The following is a 20,783-nucleotide window of genomic DNA, read 5'->3' on the forward strand; positions in this document are numbered from 1 at the left end:
AAATTCATTCAAAATAACTCTGTTCAACAACCAATAATTAGTATTCAGACCCTAATATTTATTTCTAATTTCCTTTTTACTAAAAGAATTGGTGAAAATCCTTGACCCAATGTTCTTGAGAAATGTTTGTTCTGATTTTCTCTCCTTCTTGATCAGAATTTTTGCTATTTGACTTTCCTCTGTGTGCCATACAGTTCTTTTCATGTCATCTATTCTGATACATCATTCCTTGTTTAGGGCCCCATGTATGAGTTGTAGAAGTATTCTTTTTCGTTTTTTTAATTTATTTTTCTTAGAGATGAGGTCTCACTATATTGCCCAGGCTTGTCTCAAACTCCTGAGCTCAAGCAATCTGCCAACATCAGCCTCCCAAAGTGCTAGGATTACAGGCATGAGCCACCATACCCTGCCAAGTTGTAGAAATATTCTTAGTCTTGACATCAGTCATCGTAAAAAAATTCACTTTGGGTGCAGATTGCTTAGCACTTATAATGCAAATAAGGTCTTGTTTTTCTTCAACATGCTCTACAGCATGTTTGGGGATGACCTCTAACTTTCTGAAGACTTGTGGATTGGTGTCTCCGTCTGACTTTGTATGTTCTGGGGACAACCCCTCCGTAATGTGCCCCTATGTTCCCTGTCCTGCCCATACTATGACAATGGTGCCATAGAAAAAGGGCCTTATTCTGGTTCTTTGGGAAGTAAGAGTCATTTCTCTGTCTGGCTCAGTCTTGTCTCTATAAGCCAGCTCAGCACCTCCACACGGTTGTTGGTCAATTGAGGTGAGTTGTGAATGCCCACCTGTCATTTGACTTGTTCCCTGCCAACTTTACTTTGATCAAATACCTGACCAGTCCCTGGCTCTGGGGTAGGTCTTTCCTTTGGCATCTTAAACCAGCCTGTGGACTTTTGAGTTGGGCCTAGATTCTGTAGCCCATTTTCCTGTGAAAGGCCTTGACTTGAATTGAAATGATTGAAGCTGGGCTCCTCCAACTTTTGTACTGCCTGAGGATGTGTGATCCCCCCTAAACAAGTCCTTGGGTCCAAAAACAAGGTCTTGCTCCATTGAAAGGCCCCCTACCACCTTCTCATTGCCCTCAAGGGAAAGATTTGGATGCACTCAGATTAGGATCCAAGCTGATGATGAACACTGCACTGGGCAGAACCAGGAGCCCTATAACACTTCCAATTTAACATTATTAAAAAACCATCCTGGCTGAAACGGCTGACCCTTTCATCACTTTATTCCTCTACATGTGTTTTTAAAAAGATTAACGGAGTCATTGTGGAAAAAATGGAAAGCTCTGAAGAATCTAATTTTAAAACAAATTTTCTATCCCCTGTCAAGCTTCCAGCATTTAAAAAAAAGGCAAAATGTACAACTTAGATAATATCTGGTTAACTCTGTTCTGCACAGCCTACTTCTTTATTGAAACCGCCTGTGGCATCATGAGACATTCGCTGAAATATCCGTTAATGAAAAGCTGGACAGTAAGAAGGAAGTAATAAGAACATTTTATCTCTTTGGGAGTCTTCTAATAAAAAAATGAAAGGAAAGTAAGTTCATTTTAATTGATGAAAGAGACATAGATTTCATCAAGTTGAAAAGGCAAACAAATACTGCTAGGGTAAACTGCACTCCTCTGCGCTTTTTGGTTAGAGCTGTTGAGTACTGCTCCATTGGAACATGAATTGGGTTTATTGTAATGGTCTGTTTCCATATTTAGTTTTCTCAGAATTCACATTGTGTCTTATTTATAATGTCATATGCCTAATGATGAACACAATGTCTGACACAGAGTTGTTGCTCAATAAATTATTCTTGAATGGATGAATAAAAGATCATGCATTATCCCTTCCTGCAGGAATTGATTATCTAGTTGGGAGGGGAAGACACAAACATACACAAAAATAAGTGATGATTCCTATCATTGTATTTATTGTGAATTGTCTAAGGTTATCATCATATTCTTCACTATTAATTTTGTGGTATTTGTGATGTCATAAAAGTAGCCAAAGATGTTCTTTATACCTTAGCCTGTGTATGTTTCTTCCACTATTCCAGCCTCAGGCTTGCCTCTCAATTTAGCACTTGCTGATCAGTCTGCCTGGAGTGCTTATCTTCCTCAGTAGTTAATTAACTCCTATTCATCTTCCAAGCCCCAGTAGAAATGTCATTTCCTCCTGGAGGTCCTCCATGATTGCCTGGGCTGGGTTATTGAGTCCTGCTTTATATTCCAGGGCAATATTCAGAATTATGCTTGTGATCACTCTTCCTGTATGTCTTCCCTGACAGCGCATGAGCCCCATGAAGGCAGGGACAGACTCCATCCTTTTCATCTCTTCTCCAGGGCTCAGCATAGCAGGTGTTTAATAAATGCCAGTAAAATGAATGGACACTTTCTTACAAAGAGCACCTTGAAATAGGCAAGGGGCTCTAGAGCATGGAGCTGGTTCTCAAAATGATGGGGAGGCAGAGGCCTGTAATAGAGAATGCGATCAAGTGTGTGGTCCATAGACTAGCAGCACTGACATCACCTGGAGCTTGTTAGAAATGTGTCTTCTCAGACCCCACCCAAAACCTGGGTGATTTGTATGCACGTTCAAGTTTGAAAAGTCCTGCTTTTCATCTGGCCACACAACGCAGATGGAGAAGACAGACCTCGGGAATTATCCCACCTAAGAGACTGAGGGCCCTGAGTGGATCTGGATGATTGCCTGTATGTGGGGACAACAGGTGGCTGCTGTTTTTCCTATGACCAAGTCCTGGGGTCTAATTCAATCCCCCTGCCACCCCTTTTAAAAATATACCTCATGGAGCACAAGGTAACTGATTACCTTCGTTTGGGGAAAATGTTTGCTAATGAATTTTCTCCAGATACTGTGGAACTGTGTGGTTCCTCTCCTGGCCTCATTGCCAGTGGAACATAGAGAAGGGATTATCAGTCTGCCTTTTATTCAAAGTCTTAGATTCCCAGACCCCTGGCTGACTTGCACTGTTGGAACTAAGCAAAAGAGATTCCAAGAAGATTCCACAAGGATCTCATGTTAGTCCATTTTGTGCTGCTAGTACAGAATCCCTAAGGGGGTAAATTTACATGGAAGAGAAATTTATTATATCACGGTTCTAGAGTCTGCAAATTCCAAGACTGAGAGGCTGGCATCTGGCAAGGGCCTTCCCAATGTGTCATCCCTTGGCAGAAGGGCAATGAGGGGTTAGAAGGAGTAAGAGGTCAAATTCACTGTCTCAAACCCTTTTTATAGTGGCATTAATCCATTCATGAGGGTGGAACCCTTGGAACCTAAACATGTCCTGACACTGTTGCATTGAGGATTGAGTTTCCAACATGTGGACTTTGGGGGACACATTCAAACCATAGCAGATCCTCTCCATTCATCCTACCTCACCTGGCACGTAATTCACTTGCAGGCTAGGTGAGGAGACAGAGTATTCACAGCCAAGAAGCCCACAGCTTCAGGGACCTGTGGACAGAGGTGGACCAGATAGGGGATGGCAAGGAGGAGGTCAGCACAAATTGTCTGCAGGGTGAGGCAGCTTCATTCTCTGCAGTGGGGACATGAGGTAGGGATCGGGGTTCAGGGACAAGGTCTGACTGTTTTATACCAAAGCAGGACAGATGGAAGTCAGAGGTGGATGAAGACTTTTCCTGTCACCTGTGACTCAGTCACAGAAGTACCCAAACTGTCTTCTGATCTGAGGACAGCAGAAGCTCGAGATACCTTGGTAGCAGGTAGATACAGGGAATGGTGTAGGATGAGACAGAGGTTTGCTTCAGTTTCTCATCAAATTCCCCAGATCTGAAGCCAGTCCCTCTCAGGCCTGAACAGAAGCACTTCACCTGTTTATTTCTTGAAAAGCCACCCTATGTTGCTTCTTCCCACTTTTAATTTTCAGAGGTGGCTTTCCTACTGTCCAGAAGAAATAAACTTCTGTTTTCCCTGGAGTCACCTTAGCTTAAACCCCTATAATCTTGTTGAATCATCCCTATGTTTGGCTAAAACAGGCTCCTCAGACCCACCTTCCAGGGTCACACAGGTAACTTGGCTCGCTGCTTCTGGGGGCTCTGAATCCCACACTGCCCATCCAAGACCTCTTCCCTGCTGCCACCAGTCTCCTGGGGTCTAGCCTGAACAGCTTCCACCAAGGACACACTGCATTGCTTCAGAGTGTATTTAAGGTGCGGCATTTGCGATGCTAGTGAGGAGCCTTCCTGACTTAATCACGCAGGGGGAGTGGGGAAAGAAGTGGGTATTTGGAAGGAAGGTGAGGTGGGCTGGGAATGCCAAGAAATGATAGTACTGTGTGGTGAATCGAAGTGGGTCTTGGAATCTTCCTAGCTTTTCTTTTCTTTTTTTCTTTCTGACTTTTTATCTTATGTTGTCACTCACTATGTTTTGCTTTCCGCATCTGCAAAATGGATTGTTGTAAGCTTGAACAGGAATCATGCATAAAGTGCTGAGCACAGTGTCTGGTACTTTGAAACCACCCAGTGGAAGTTTCTTATTATTTGCCCTACACCCGAGGAATAATTCGCGCCCTGAAGGAAGACACCCCAATTTGCCATCTTCCCAGCCGCCAAGCTTGATAGTGCACTAGGGAGGGTGATGAGAAAATACCGTGCAGAAGGCTGAGGAGTGGGGATTCTGGGGCGGGACTCTTCGAGGTCCTAAGTGACCTCTCCGCCCAGGCACCCGCCCTCCCCGGGCCTGGGCGGCAGAGCTGCGGGCGGGGACGGTGGCCCAGCGCTGCACCCGGCCTGCGCGTAGGCGGGCGGGCGGGGCTGCGCGTCCGGGCTCCCGGGGCGGGTAATATAGCTGCTTGCCGAGGCGCTGGTGCGCGGGGGCAGCGCGCGGCAGGCCGGCGGGCAGGCGGGCGGGCTGGCTGGCAGGCAGGACTGGGATCGAGGCCCAGAAACCGGAGCAGCGGGCAGCAGGGAGGCCTGAAACGGGGCGAGCGCCATGAGCAACAAATGCGACGTGGTCGTGGTGGGGGGCGGCATCTCAGGTTAGTCGCGGCTGTGCGCCCTCCTTCCTCTTCACGCGCTCGGACAGGTGGCTGCCTGGGGGAGACGCGGGGGGCGGCCGTGGGGCAGGGGCTGATCCTGCAGTCCCCAGACTCTCCATGCACGGGCGGGGTTCTAGTGGGTCCGGAGTGCCGTGCACTGAACCCTCCTTTGGGGGCAATTTTGGGTGCGTTCCTCGGACCCAGAGGCCAGAGGCTGGAAGCCTGTTGCACCTCTGGGGCCAGACTTTGAACTTCTCCCCCAGAAGGCTGCTGGGCCTTCGCTTGCTGGAGTTTTCCAAGCCAGGGAAAAGGGGTGGGGAGGTGGCACAAAGGTCAGTCATTTGCTCCAACTTGACCTGGACACTCCACACCCTCGCTTGGAGCAAGCAGGCACCGCATGGCGGTGTTGTCCTGGCATCGGGAAAACGACCTTGAACAGAAGAGGTTGGAGCCTGGCCAATCGATTGCCAAAGACTTTCCAGGCCCTCCTGATTCCTTGAGATTCTGTGATTGTTATGGATCTAACCTGAGGCTGCAGTGCCTTTTTGGCAAATGCCTGTTTTCCTCCTATCCCTTTCCCACCCCCACTCCACCCCACCCCACTCCTAGTGCGGGGTGGCCAAACGGCAGCTTTGCTCTCTGGCCTAGCCCATATTTGGCAAAGATGGGAACAGACACCAACCCCTCAGCCACAGGGGGCTGTGTACATACCAAGGGCACCGAAAAATAGAAGCCAGAAGAAGGGATGGGGGTAGTGGGGGCACACACCCTCTGTGGAGGATCTGGCAGATCCTATGGGATGGGGTCAATGGGAATCAACAATGCTCTCAGTACAGCCTGTTTAATGGCCCCCTGGGCATGCTTTGGCCCACCTCGTAACGCTGCCTAGTACTTGAGCCGTAATTAGGACACCTCCAGACCCGTGGATGTGGTGTCTAAGACTTGCCTTAAGGAATTCTCAAGTAGCTTTCGGGAAGTAGGGGTTGGCCTTGCTCCCTGCCAGGAAGGAGGGCAGGGCAGAGTTGTTCTGATTCTCCTGTGGCTGGAGAAAAAACCAAGGCATTGGGTGTTTGGTGCTGACCGTGGTCCCGTCCTCCTGCCTCTGCTCCAGCCTTCCTCCCCTTTGGGTGGGATCTCAGGCTACCATGTCTGTCTAGCAGGCTCAGGTGAGCTCACCCATGCCAGGCCCTGTGCCTGGTGTTGCAGGTACATAGATGCGTAATCACAACATGCTGAGGTTGGCCAAGGCTGTGTATAAATTCAGTTTTCTTTCAGCGTTTTTGACATCTTCTCTCCTAGAGGAACTTGGACTTAAAAGCATACCTACTTAGGTGTTTTAGAAAATATTACTAAGTGCCTCTTGATGCTGCCTTGCATAGCACCCCATCTTACGGAAGCTGAAGTTTCTCTTTTCAGGCCCCCAAAGTCATTTTCTTACTAAAGTATGCCTAATGGGTTCAGATGTTTCTATTTTCCCTTCATGATTTGTCCCTTTCTGATTCATACTCCAAGCCTTCAGGTTCAATCACATGACTCATGTTAGACTCATCTGGAAAAGGTAGATAAAGGTTTAGCTATTTTTGCAAGCAATGGTGAAACCTCTGCGTTCATCCTCCCAAACTCTGATCAAAACAAGGTACTGATGAGTAGATCTGACTGTTCTCGAGAACATTCCACGGAATAGGCATTGTTCTAAGAACCAAAAAAGCAGGCTTCCAAAGCCCAGTCTTACTCAATTGCTTCATCTGCTACATGGGGATAACACCAATTAGTCACTGCTAGATTATAGGGCAAGTGAAACAATGTGAGTGAAATAGCATTGACGAGTCTGAAATATGGCACAAGCTCCTCAAGAGTTTTACCCATTTATTCAGACAATAGGAATTGAGGGAGGCTGTGTAGGGGTTTCAAAAATGGATCATACTGTTCTTGCCCCAGAAGACTTGTCAATTCAAGAAGGGAGACGGGATACTCACAATACAAGGTAGAAGGTGGTGCGTGCCATGGGAGGGGTCCATTCATTGATTCATCATTCATTCAATGAACATTTACTTCCTGTTCCACATTTTGTCCCAAAAGGAATGAAAGATGATTTATACAGGGCCATTGTTCCTGGGACCCTCACAAGCTGATGTGGGAGACAGTCAAGAATAATTACTACTCTTTGGCCTATGACAGGTGCTTTAGTAGTGCACATAAAAAGTTCTAGGGAAGGTGATTGGAGAGAACATCAAACTCTGAGAAAATCTGAGAAGAACTCACAGAGTTGGTGGCATCTGAACTGTGTCTAAAGGGATGAATATGAATTCACCAGGAGACTAGATGAAGAAAGCATTTTTAAACTAAAGAGCAGCTTGTACAAAACCACAGAAAGAACTGTGAGAGAACATGGCAACGTGTAGGAGAACTTAAGAGCTTCATTGTGGAGAGTTGCCAGAGGGGTCTGGTGGGAGAGAAAGCTAGAAAAGTCAGTTGGGATGAATTGTGGGGAGGCTTGTATGTCAAAAAGGTTTAGGTCTTTCTGTGAACAATGAATGGCATTGATGATTTTTTATTCACAGAGCGCCATGCATGAAATGGTGTGTGTCATATCTGGTGGTGATATTAGCAAAAAGGGGATATGAAGAAGAGGGAGAGAAGGTTTTGGGAATAGATAGGACATCTAGAGTTGGGGGTTCTGGGAGGACACCCAGGGAGAGAAATCTAGCAGTTGGAACGAAATTGGGGTTACAAATGTGTACGATGGAGGTTTTAGTAGATGAAATGGCCAAAATCGAGAGTGTAGTGTGTAGAATTTTCGAGTTAGTAGGTGACCAATACAATGATTTACGTTTTAAAGTCTCTGGATTTGACTCTGGGTTCTAAACTTTGTTAATTATTAAACTTGCGACATTCTGGCCATTCCCTGATAATTTTTAAAGCTGTCAGCAAATTTTAATCACTCCCTTTGGAATAAACAGAGACGTACTGGGAGGATAGCTGGTTAATACATAACTTTCTTTCTTGATGTTTTAAAAGTTCCAAGATAGTCGTAGACTAACTTTTTAGAAATGTGTATGGTGTATAAATGAGTATTCACTGAAATCTCTTTTACCCAAGGGGCAGGTCATCTCCAGAGACTTGGCAGAGCAATGACATCTCCCACATGGAACTGGACAGCAGCATGTTGCATCTGTCCCCCATCTCTCAGTTTTAGTGTTTGGGTTGGTGGAACCATGGAAACTATCTTCTGCAATTCTGGAATAGCTCTTGTTCAATCCCCAAAATAAAAGCTAAAAAAGGCAACTTGAAGCAGAAACAAGAAAGTTTTGGCCAGGCTTGGGAGAGGAGATTTGGTCGTTTGAGGGTGGCAGGCACTTGTTTGAGATCCCTGGAAATGTTGGAACCAGACTTCCAAATTGTAACCAACACCTGGCAGGTGATATTTGTGGCAGGGAGAGCAAGCCTGGCTGTAGGCTAGTGGTACCAGCTTTGGCAGGGAATGTCAGAGATGGCTCATAAAGGGTCATGAGTTGAGGTGTGTGGTGGGCAGATGTGGCCCATGTGTTAATGGCAAAGCCTCTTTCTCACCTTTGGTGAAGAAAAATGGAGAACTTCCCTGGGCTCCTGTAACCCACTTGAATGTCCCAAAAAATAATAATTATACGGATGTGCCTGGAAATTTGTATATCCTAGTCAAGGAAAGAATAGACAGAGGTAATACAGCAATATTAAAAGAACATAGGATTCAACTTGGAGGGCTGAGACGGGAGGATTGCTTGAGCCCAGGAGTTCGAGACCAGCCCTGGCAACATAATGAGACATGTCTCTACACACACACGTGCACACACACACACACACACACACACGCACACACACAAAGCTGGGTAAAGAGGAGTGCACCTGGAGCCCCAGCAACTCTGGAGGCTGAAGTGAGAGGATTGCTTGAGCCCAGGAGTTCGAGGCTGCAGTGAGCTGTGATCATGCCATTATACTCAAGCGTGGGCCACAGACGAAGACTGTCTATAAAAAAAGCTGGGGGGCGGGTAGAATAGGTTTTAGTGTCAAACAAACTAGTTATGAATCTCATTTCCTATGCTTACGTATATGGAACCTTAAAAGGTATACAACCTCCCAGTATTTCAGCTGCCTCATCTTTAAAATGAGACTCATAATGCCTTCCTGGACGACTTGTTTCAAGGATTGGAAAGAATGCACATGTAGGACCATAAACAGTGATCACTTCAGCTTTGGCTTATAGGTGCCTTACGCTACCTTTTTGGAAATATATCCTTGTTTGTCTTGTAGAGTTTTTCAATCTAAGGGAGCAAAAACAGGCATTTCTGTATAATCACTTCTTTTCACCAACCAATAATTTTTCTGGATGTGCAGCATAGATAAGGTGGCAACAGGACGCCATGTATACTTGTAGGCATCAGGAGAGACTTGCCTGGCTTCAGCCTCATCCTGACTCAGTCCATTCCTTTATCCCCCCACAAGGGGCCTGAGGAACTCAGGCTCACTTTGGGCTGTGAGACCCTCTAGGTTCCGCATCAGGAGAAATTCTGGAAGCCTTAGATCTGTACTTCAGCCTCACCTCAACCTGGCTGTTATTCCAATTCTGATCTGGTCTTCATTAAAGCCACTTGTTTCCTGTCTTAACTACAATGGACGATAAATGCATTCATAACAAATGATATTATTTATTTAATAGTATTTAATAATAAACGATAAAAAGGTAGCATATCAAGCATTGTCTACATGCTGTGCAAGGTGTTAGGAGCTTGATTAGAAAGACAAAAGCTCTGTGAAGGTTAAGAATGGCAAAGCCTTGTTCTTTCTGCTTGATTCTAACACCCCTGGTACACAGTGATGGGGCCGGTTGGTGGGCTGTGTGAGCAGAGCCAGTTGCCATTAGAGTCACAATTTCTGGCCCTCACGTGTCCTCAGAAGTCACCAGGGCAGGCTTAAGACTTGGCTTGGCCATTGACAATGGCTACAATTTCCTTCTGTTCTGACTGGGTATTGAGGTCTAGGCTCCCTGCCATACATACGGGGCAGTGCTACGTAGAGCCTAGGGATTAAGAGCATGGTGTCTACCCTGGTTCCACCAGTAACTAGCTGTGCCACCTTGGGCAAAATAGTTAACCTTCCCATGCCATAGTTTTCTCATTTGGAAATGGGGATAATAATGGCATCTATTTCATAAAGTGGCTGAGAGGATTAAAGGAGAAAATACATGTAAAGTGCTTGGAATGTGGCTTGGCATTTGGCAGGCACAAATTAGATATTGATTATTATTGTTCATCAGGCTGACAAAATGTCTGCTAGCAACTAGTGGTCTGAAGTGCCAGTGTGCCAGCTTCCTCACCGTCAAACTTTGGGTTGAGGAAGTGGTTTGTGGCTGTGCATGTGAATGCACTGACACACACACACGCGCGCACACGTGCACGCACGCTCAGGGAACATTAGCCTGTAACAGGGATTCTGCTTCCAAGCCCTGTTTTCTTGGCTTGTATATGATTTACTAACACAGATGATGTGAGAAAGTCAGCAGCTTAATTTAAACAAAGTTTTAACTCTAATTATTTTAATATATATTTTAAGAGATAAATATGTCAGAAACCATAAACGTAAAACATTCTTATACGAACGGGAAGGAAGATCACACAGCTGTTAAACACAAGGGCACTGGAGGCCTGGGACTTGGGTTCAAATCCCATCTGTTCCCCTAAATGTGGAGCTTTGGCAATAGGGGTGGCAATAGTAACAGTGGTTAGTTTTTTTGTGGAGTTCAATTACGGATGATTTTCATTTTTTTTCCATTTTCTGTCATTTGCAGATATTCACAACAAATATGTATTATATCTGCAACTCATGTTTCCAGAAACACCATACTCTTCTCTCTCTAAAAAAATTCCTCAAAGTATAAATCACCAAGATGGAATGTGACTGCATCTTTCATTTATATCAGTGGCCTTTCTTCTTAAAAATATTTGAGGAAATTTTTGTTATTAATAAATCTGGTTATTATCCAGGCATGGTGGCTCAAGCTTGTAATCTCAGCACTTTGGGAGGCCAAGGTGGGTGGATCGCTTGAGGTCAGGAGTTCAAGACCAGCCTGAACAACATGGTGAAACCCCGTCTCTACTAAAAATACAAAAAATTAGCCAGGTATGGTGGCGCACGCCTCTAGTCCCGAGCTACTTGGGAGGCTGAGGCAGGAGAATCACTTGGACCCGGGAGGCGGAGGTTACAGTGAGCCGAGATTGTGCCACTGCACGCCAACCTGGGCCACAGAGTGAGACTCTGTCTCAATAAATAAATAAATAAATAAATAAATAAATAAATAAATAAATAAATAAATGTGGTTATTAATTCTTCAATTTATCCTTCTGCAAAAGATGCCCTGCTAGATATCAAAAGCCCTTTCAAAGAGCTTGTCTCTTCAATTTGTCTTGGTACTTCTTCAGCCAAGTTTCTTCAATTTGTCTTGGTTCTTCAAAAGTGGGGGAATGTTCCTGGGCTAACTCCTACAATTCTCAATAAACGTTAACTTTGTTATTTGTACAAGTCACTGGGCAGTATTGAATTGAGGGCACCCTGGAATCATGCAAGATCGAATACCCTTGTAGGGTGCAAAAGTGAGCCAAATTGAGGGGCCACGTTCAGGTGTAATATGTGACCGAAGAATGAGTGTTTTTAGCCCCACAAGAGAATGCTTTGGAAATTTGCTCAGGTTAAATATGTACCATTATGCTTTTGCAAGGATCTCATTCGCTGGGCTTAATTTATTAGTAATGTGTCTGCATAAAAGTTGTTATTTCCCCTAAGAGGAGGCCACAATGGTATAAATGTCCTTCCTGATTTTGAATATTCAAGGAACAAACTTAGAAGACCAAGCTAAAAAATGCTTTGCTTTAATAGAATCATTGGTGACTGAAGATGGAAACATCTTTAGAGTTTTACACACTAGTTAAGATCGCCTGGTTTTACATCCAAGAAAAAGCACATTTAGAGAGGGAAAAGGGCTGGCTCCAGACCTCACAGCCACTTCTTTTGAATAAAATTACTGTCCTGGAGGATGAACCCTCAGCCTTAGGAGAAAATGCAAACAGAAGGGCATCCTGATCAAATGGTGCCGGGTGGGAGGTTGGAATCACTAATAGTTTGAATGCACTATTTCTACTTTCTGTTTCCATGCTCACAAAATGGATCCATCTTCAGCCTCCTCCGTTAACTCAGTAAATAAAAATACAGAAAGCCAATTCCCTGTTAGCAATGTTTCCTAAGTCAGCATACATTTATTTACTGAAGGAAGGTATAGAAAAAGAGTAAGACTAAGTTCCCAGCCTCAGGAAACTTAAAATGCAGATGGAGACACAAGACTAGCACATACATGCAATAAGGAACAATTAAAATAATGTGTAATTGAATTCTGAACTGTGGAACCCAAGGACTAAGTTAGAAGAATCATTAAAGACCCCAGGAGTTGGAGAAAGTCTCATTAAGGGAGTAGAATTTAATAGGTTCTGAAGAACAGTCCAGGTTTGGGAAGGTAGAGAAGAGAGAGGCTTTAAAGATGGGAGGGATCATTTAAATCACAGGGCCAGAGACTTCAGTTATCAGGTAATATTTATATTTATAGGACAGTAGAAAGTTCAGCTTGTTTAGAATAAAAGGATGGGGAGACATGGGAAAGAAAGTTAGTAGGAGTGGGGCAGGATCCAAAAGTGAGTGATTGAAAAAGCGAAAAGTTAGGTTTTTCCCGCTGTGGGAAATAGGAAGGCATTGACAGTTTATGCTATAAAGATAGGGTGGACGGTTGTGTGCCTGACAACCAGGGAAGCCAAGACATGGATAGAAATTCAGGAACAGGTTGAGAGGTGATCAGCTGATTATAATGTATTGGATTATTCTGAATGCCCAAGGGAGGTTTCAAGAGCAATGGGGATAGAAAGAAGGCAAGAATGAGTAGAAGGAGGTCTCCAAAGATGCACTTTGCTTTCTTCACTGTCTTGCTGGCAGCCTATCCAGAAAAGAAGTACCACAAACAATAATTAGTTGTAATTTAATGAAGTTGTAGGCACTCCATAAAACATTCACCACTGTTACTGTTGCCACCTATATTTTCTTTATGCAAACTTCCCTCCAAAGTTTTCTCATTGGGATTGAAGGACATGACTGTCTTTACATTTTCTCTTCTTTAAAAAACTAAAAACAGAGATTTTCTTCCCAAGGGCTATGTGGCCCAGTTTACTAAATGATAAAACGTATATCTCTGGCAATCTCAAACACAAAGTGAGTAGTTCATCTTATTTGTTATATAAAAACTGTCAGCCGGGTGCAGTGGCTCACACCTGTAATCCCAGCACTTTGGGAGGCCGAGGAGGGCGGATCACGAGGTCAGGAGATAGAGACCATCGTGGCCAACGTGATGAAACCCCGTCTCTACTAAAAATACAAAAATTAGCTGGGCGTGGTAGCGCGCACCTGTAGTCCCAGCTACTTGGGAGGCTGAGGCAGGAGAATCACTTGAACCCGGGAGGCGAAGGTTTCAGTGAGCCGAGATGGCGCCACTGCACTCCAGCCTGGCGACAGAGCAAGACTCCGTCTCAAAAACAAACAAACAAACAAACAAACAAGAGCAAGAAAACCTGTCATTTAAATCTTTTGTTTTGTGAGAGGGGGGCACCACCAGCCAACATCTTCAGGTAGGTCTGACCTTTCAAATGTTAGTCATCTTACCATAGTCTCCATTTAATGGCATCTTAAATGTCATATACTATCTAATTTCCACTTCATATCTGAAATTTGAGCTCTTGATCTTATGTTAGGCATCTCTTAGCTAGGCCGTTTTCAATTCTATTCTCTTCTTCATCAACATTTATCAGAATTACACAATGATGAAGGTGTCCTACTGAATCCTTAGTTTTATTTGCCCTCCTTCTAGCCTAAATAATCCTCTCTTTTGCTTAACCTCTCCAACATTTTTAATGATTCTTTTAATTGAATTTGGAATGCTTACTTCATATTTTGAAGTTGAGGCTACTTTTTATTCTTGTGATCCCAGTTGTGTGTGTGTATTAAATTGTGTATTGATATTATGTCTTTAAATTATATCTCACTTCTTTGGGTTATTTTCCAGCTTTCTACATTAAAGAAACAAGCTCATTGGAAGAGCTTTTGTTATCCAGCAAAGCATCTTTTTTTAAGAAGGATAAAGTGAAGAATTAATAACCAAATTAGTTAATAACCAAAATTACTTCAAACATTTTGTAAGAAGAAAGGCCACTGATAGAAATGAAAGAAGCAATCACATTCCATCTTGATGATCTACAGTTTGAGGAAATTTTTTAGAGAGGTGCGAGTATCATTTTTAATAACATGAATGCAGAAATAATACATGTTTATTCTGAAGATCTGTAAATTATAGAAAATGGCAAAAAGAAAATGAAAATCATCCATAATTGAACTCCATAAAATATTTACCACTGTTACTATTGCCACCTATATTTTCTGTATGCAAACTTTATGTTGTATTTACTGTACTTACTTGTATCCCCTTTAAAAATAAATACCAACATATTATGAATGTTTACCTATGTCTTAAATGTTTTTTCATAATTTTATAACATTAGTTCATATGATTGTATTACAACTTATTGAAATCAATCTCCTATTGCTGAACATTTGTGTTTTTTTCAAACTTTCTGCTATTTTCAACAAAGCTGTTATGAACCTAAATTGTTGCACATTATTCTGATTGTTTCTTTAGGAAATTTCCAGAGACAAATGTTAGAAACCTTTTTAAGGCATTTAATAATTATAGCAAAATTGTCACCCCAAGAAAGTTTTACCAATTTACCGTATGATGGAATTGTAATAATGGAGTTCTTAGCCATTTCAATAGGAGACCAACATTTCCTCCCCACCCAACCATTCCCCAGACGGTACAGAGATAATCAAGATTCTTTACCAGTTTGCAGTTGTAATTTAATGAAGTTGTAGACACTAGAAATTAAAAATATCTTCAGTTTTGTAACATTTTAGAACATTTTAGTGATGGCAAGTAAATTTTGCTCTCTGTAACATGCAGGAAAGCTGTTTTTTTTTTTTTTTTTTTTTTTTTTTTTTTTTTTTTTTTTTGCAATTACTACCTTATGCCTACCATTACCTACTGGGAGCATATACTTTTATAGTACTTTTAAATTTATTGGTTACTATCTAGCCTGTGCTTCCAGAAGTTTACCATCATTAATTAGATAACTGTTGTGTTTCCATGCAGAAAAGAAAAGAAAATCGATAGCTATGTAACAAACCATTTTCTATGATTAATTATTTTTACCCATCTAGATAAAACATGAATATAGCCTTTGTTCACAGCCTATTGTAACAGCTGATCAAACAGCTGTTTCATGTTTTACATTTTAATTTCCTCTGTATTTTGCATTCAAATCCTGTGATCGAGTTTAGTTTATTTAGGAGACCCATAAGATAGAGTCGACTGTTTCAGAATAGCCCTTTTATTCTGTGCCAGTTAGTCGAAATCAAACAGACCTTGTTAAGCACCGATGATAAATACACATAAAGGCGTGCACTAAAAGAGTAGTCCTCGTTCCATCAAATGTATTTCCCTATGTCATTGTTCTGCAGGAGAGAAAAAGAAATTTGTTCATTCGTTGATTCATTCAGTCATTCAATAAGCCCTTATCGAGTGCCCTATTTACCAAACATTGGGCTAGGTGTGGGAATACACAGATGGGTAATACATGTGCCCATCTTTCAGGGGTACACCAAACAGAAGGAGGCAGATATGTAGAGGTGAATGTTCTGAGGGGTGATGGGTGCTGAGAAAGACATGCTTATCTGGATCAGATGAGACAGAGAAAAGGAGGATAGCAACTTCACCTCAAGGGCCTCAGAGGCCCTGAAGGAGGATTTGGCAATGGAATTTACTGGATAGATAACCAGGAAATTCAAATGTTCTTCTTTGAAATATAGTTTTAAGTTGTTGGAACTTAAATCTATATTCTAATATACATAGAGTGTTGAAATTTCACTTTCACTCATTGTATAGTGGATGCTATGGTAGGCTGTCCCACTACCTTCAGGACCTGCTGAGAGTGTTGGCTGCTGCTGGCTCACAGCCAAGTCCCTCTCTGAAAGTCACCCTTGACTGAAGGGAGCTGACTCACCCAGGCCTTCGTACCCTCTTGCTTCAATGCAGGACAACTCTGAAGGGCCACATTAGCCTGAGAGCTCACTGTAGGACTGATTGATTTCTCTGTTGTGATTGCATCTCTCAGTTCTACTCCTTCCTCTGCCCAATCCTGCTTCCTTTCTTTCTATGTGTTGAACCCTGATAAAGCTTCTATGTGCAAACCCATCCCAGATGCTACTTACCAGGGGATCCTAAGCTAGACAGAGGATGACTGAACAGCATTTTTGCTTAGCATGTCACAAGATGTTCTAATCATGAAGCTTCAATCAGTTGAAGGGAGAAGCAATTAAAAGGCATGACCTTTCCCATGTCCTTTTCTTTTCTTTTTTCTTTTTTTTTTTTTTTTTTTTTGAGACAGAGTCTCACTCTGTTGCCCAGGCTGGAGTACAGTGGCACTCTTGCCTCATTGCAAGCTCCGCCTCCCAGGTTCATGCCATTCTCCTGCCTCAGTCTCCCGAGTAGCTGGGACTACAGGCGCCCACCACCATGCCTGGCTAATTTTTTGTATTTTTAGTAGAGACGGAGTTTCACCATGTTAGCCAGAATGGTCTCGATCGCCTGACCTCCTGATCCACCTGCCTTGGCCTCCCAAAGTGCTGGGATTAAAGGCATGAGCCACCGCCCATGTTCTTTAATGGCCTCCACCAAGGATGCAAGAGGCTGGTAGGGCCTGGGGAAGGTGCTTAGCCTCATCAGTTCTGGATAATCACTCTTTGGTGCCCTGAGAGCTCCCAAAGTAAGGGTGAAAGGTAGAGGTTGATCACTAAGCTGGCCCAAACACTCTCGGGGGAATCCCATTCTTCTCTTACCACTCTGTGTGCTGATTCAGAGCTGAAATTTAGAGCCTCTGATCTGGAAGTGCTCGAAATGTGGATTCCTTCCTTTATTGGAGAAATCCATGGCAGTACAACCAAGAGAGAAATTATGAAACAGCCCTAATCTGTGAAGACTGGATACAGAAGGTTGGACGCTGTCCATCTTATTCCAAACCACCATTTTGGATCCAGCTCAGATTCTGGGTTCTTAGAAAAATAGTACCGTTGGCACATACCTCTATTCTTTCCCTTATCCTGTGACCATTTCATGCAGCTTCCTGTAGGATTTCTCAGAGGGTGTCGAAAATGCTGAAAGTGATTATTAAAAAAATGGACAATGGAGTTCTTGATGGATAAGGGAGAAAGGGAGGTTGTGAGGGAGCAAGCTGGTTCATAGATTCAAATGGAGATGTTAATAGATTGGAGGTCTTTGTGTCATTAAAGAACATTTATATTAGAGCAGTTTGAGCAAGTGAACTAGCAAGATAGGAAATCATGATTGTGAGGGGATGTTCTATAGGGTTTTGACCTTTTGATTGTGCAACTTGGAAATAACCATTGTTTAAATGAGTTGCAACAGTTTCAATCAGCATGTCCAGAGATTTAATTTTCTATGTGAGTCAAAAAATGATGTAAGAGTCAGAAAAATGATTTCCTTTCATTTTATTTGATATTTACTAATCTGCTATTGTTTTTACAACAGGGTGGAAGAGACAACTATCCATTTAATCTAAGTTTAGAGATTGGCAGAAAAGTCCCTCTGTTTTATTGAGAAAGACAGGAATCATACACTTTGGGGTCCTAAAGATTCTAAGTAGGTCTCTGTTAAAATTGCATGCAGGTCACTGGGGAAGCTAACCCCTCAACTGCTTATTTGCTATGTGAGTGATGTACAGCAGCGTGGGGAGGGGAACCAAAGCAAGGTGCTCAGACTATAGCAGCGCAAAGCGGCTGGGAGACAAAGGCAGGCTTTATCTCCCAGCTCATTTTCTTGAAGATGATTAGAAAAGCATAGAAAAAGTCAGAGGCTGTACAAAATTTAGCGTTATTTAAAGTCTAGTGGGAACAGCACTTTGTTCTTTTCCAAAACAAATTATAATAGAGGGAGAGAGATCTTGTCCTTCCCATACCCCATCAAACTACACTTTATGCAGCTAGACCATTAGTGTTATGACACTGCTAGCACTTTGAGAATCCTGTTCTCTGACTGAAAAAGAAAAAGCACATTGTTTATGGAAGGATCTGTAAAAGGAAATTGCGGGCTAGTCTTCAACCCTGTGATTCAGCCTCTTGTATTTACTATCTACCCGAAATCTTTGCTGGCAACATGCCATTCTATCCCTGTCTGTCTGCTACGAGGCTATCATTTAGAAAACATTAACTGAATGCCTCCTGAATGCTAAGTGCTAGGAATGAATAATCAGGTTCCAATTCAACACATTCACACACACACACACAAGAATTGATGTGAAATTACATTTTCTCTGCTTATTTATTTTTCGCGCATGCACAAAAATGTACTTTTTAAATGAAAGAAGCCTCTCGGTGCCTTGAAAGAGCTTTGCCTTTGGACAAAGTTAGAATGGATACCAAGATCACTTTGGCTTTGCTTTCCAAGTCTCTGTCCTCTGCTAGCTTTTTAAGTTTTACTCATAGGTGGTATGATATTTCTGGCCTTATAAGGGGTATAAGTAGAATATCATAAGTGCCTTTTATGTTATCAGAAATTGGGCTGCACACAGGAACAGTCAGTGTCTGAAAGGAAATCACATGGTCCTAGTTGATAAAAGGCAGAACATCCAAAATATACCACCTGTGCCCTGCTTCTTTCCCCTTGTTCCTTTCTCTCTGATTTCATAGAGAATGTGTCCAAGGGGGAAATGAGTTTTCTGTAGATAAATCAGTCGGCCAGTCCACAGTATTGAGCTTCCAGTGGACAGGTCTGTGAAATGGGGAAAAATACAAAGAGGTTGAGATGACAGTAAGTAGGAAAGGTAAAAGCATTTTGCATGTAGAAGAAAAATCATTTGGGGTGTGCACTTGCTTTATTTCTGGGTTTTAGTTTGTGATCAGAAAACTAGCAGAAGCTGATGAAAATGGGAAAACATTTCTTTTATCCTATTGTGTTCTTTTAAAAATATATTTCGCCAAACAGATATTTTTTTAAATCTGGCTTCCTTCCCCATAGATAAAATCCTTTGGAAGGAGTCTGTAGGTTTAAAGGTTGCTTGAGAATACATTTAAAATTAATCTTTACAATTAAAGGGATTAGTGAATTTTAAAATTCCATTGAATATGTATTTATGTGTAAAGATGTTTGAATACTTTTTCTTAGGAAAAAAAGGATTTTTAAAAAGAAGCATTAGCACTTATAATTTAAACCAGCTTTTAAATGATGCATCCTATATATAAATTTTAGCATCGTTTTTCAACATTTTAAAAATGCAATGAAGACCTCCATGACAGGTAAAAAATGATATCTGCAAGTAGTTTTTTAAATGGGAGCTTTTTCAATTTTGTAGTTATAGCTGTATGTGAAGAACAAACAAAATACATGTGCAAAATATAATAACAGCAATATCTGCCTGGTATTTCTAAAGGACTTTGGTTACATATAATTCTTGTACACATGATAAGAAAAGGAATGCTAATTTTTTCCTCAACAAATACACCCTTCCTATAAGGTGGTCTGTGCAGTATATTGGTTTGTATAATTCATACATTAAGTGAAAGGAAAGAAAGAGATGAGTGGAAACACTTATCTCATACTGTTGTCTAGTTGAATATTGTTTTTTCCATCTTTGACACTTGAGTTTTGCAGTACAGTGCAGTATGGGGTGTTTAGAGCCTATAAACTGTTATTTAACTAATACTGTTTTCTAAAATACTTTCCATGATCTAAGAAAAGAATTTCTAGTTTCTTGGGCTATGTATTAACTGGGCATTCTAAAACGTCACTTCTCCTCATCACTTCCATGGTAGCACAATTTCCTGCTTCCCTCCTAAATCACTAGTGCTCCACCAGTCTCCTTTGCCAGCTCCCTTCCTTTGCCTGTTTCTACTTCTTTGGCCACTAATGTTTCCGGTTTCAGGAAGTGGAACCATATTCTGGCCAGGTTTCAAGCCAAGAGTCTTGACATTTGTAGCAGACATTGCAGGGATCCCACCAAATCTCCTTGGCACTTATTTTCATACACATGAACTTAAGGCCTCTGTCTGATGCTAGTTTTTGCCCACAGGCTTTCTCTGGCCACTGGAACTCCTCTTGGCTCAAACCCAGGCAGGCGAGCAGTGGGAGTGGGGTTAATGTCTCCCCAAAAGCAGCTATCAGTCTATGACTAACATGATTTGATGGATGAGCAACCCATCTTCCTCATCTCTTAGGATAGCTAAAGTGTGCTCCACACTGTCTCCCGATATCCCCACAGTTGCCCACAGTGGGCAACAGACTTAACTGTCTCCATGCCCCTTCTGGATCTGGTGTTCCTCACGTGGACCACTGTAGTTCCCAGAGTCTGCTCATTTGTGTCCCATCATTCGGTCTAGTCCTTCTCCAGTCCATTTTGTTTTTCTATTATGATAAAATATACCTAACATACAATTTACCGTATTAACTGTTTTTAGGTGTAGAGTTAAGTGGCATTAAGTACATTCACATTGTTGTACAACTATCACCAGCATCAATCTCCAGAACCGTTGCATCTTCTCAAACAGAAACTCTGTACACATTAAGCAATAA

The 20,783-nt window shown here is 42.4% G+C and overlaps 1 protein-coding gene across 1 annotated transcript in view; it reads left to right on the forward strand.

Annotated features, from left to right (window-relative positions):
• Nucleotides 1–4,804: 4,804 nt before the first annotated feature.
• The window catches only part of MAOB (monoamine oxidase B), a 124,294-nt gene continuing 108,315 nt past the window's right edge, over nucleotides 4,805–20,783 (forward strand). Inside the window, exon 1 of the mRNA XM_010352846.1 lies at nucleotides 4,805–5,026. Coding sequence (XP_010351148.1) covers nucleotides 4,981–5,026 — 46 coding nt within the window. The 5' untranslated portion in view covers nucleotides 4,805–4,980. The remainder of the gene's footprint in view (nucleotides 5,027–20,783) is intronic.

This window comes from Rhinopithecus roxellana, chromosome 7 (assembly GCF_007565055.1).
Source record: "Rhinopithecus roxellana isolate Shanxi Qingling chromosome 7, ASM756505v1, whole genome shotgun sequence".
NCBI classification, from domain to species: domain Eukaryota; kingdom Metazoa; phylum Chordata; class Mammalia; order Primates; family Cercopithecidae; genus Rhinopithecus; species Rhinopithecus roxellana.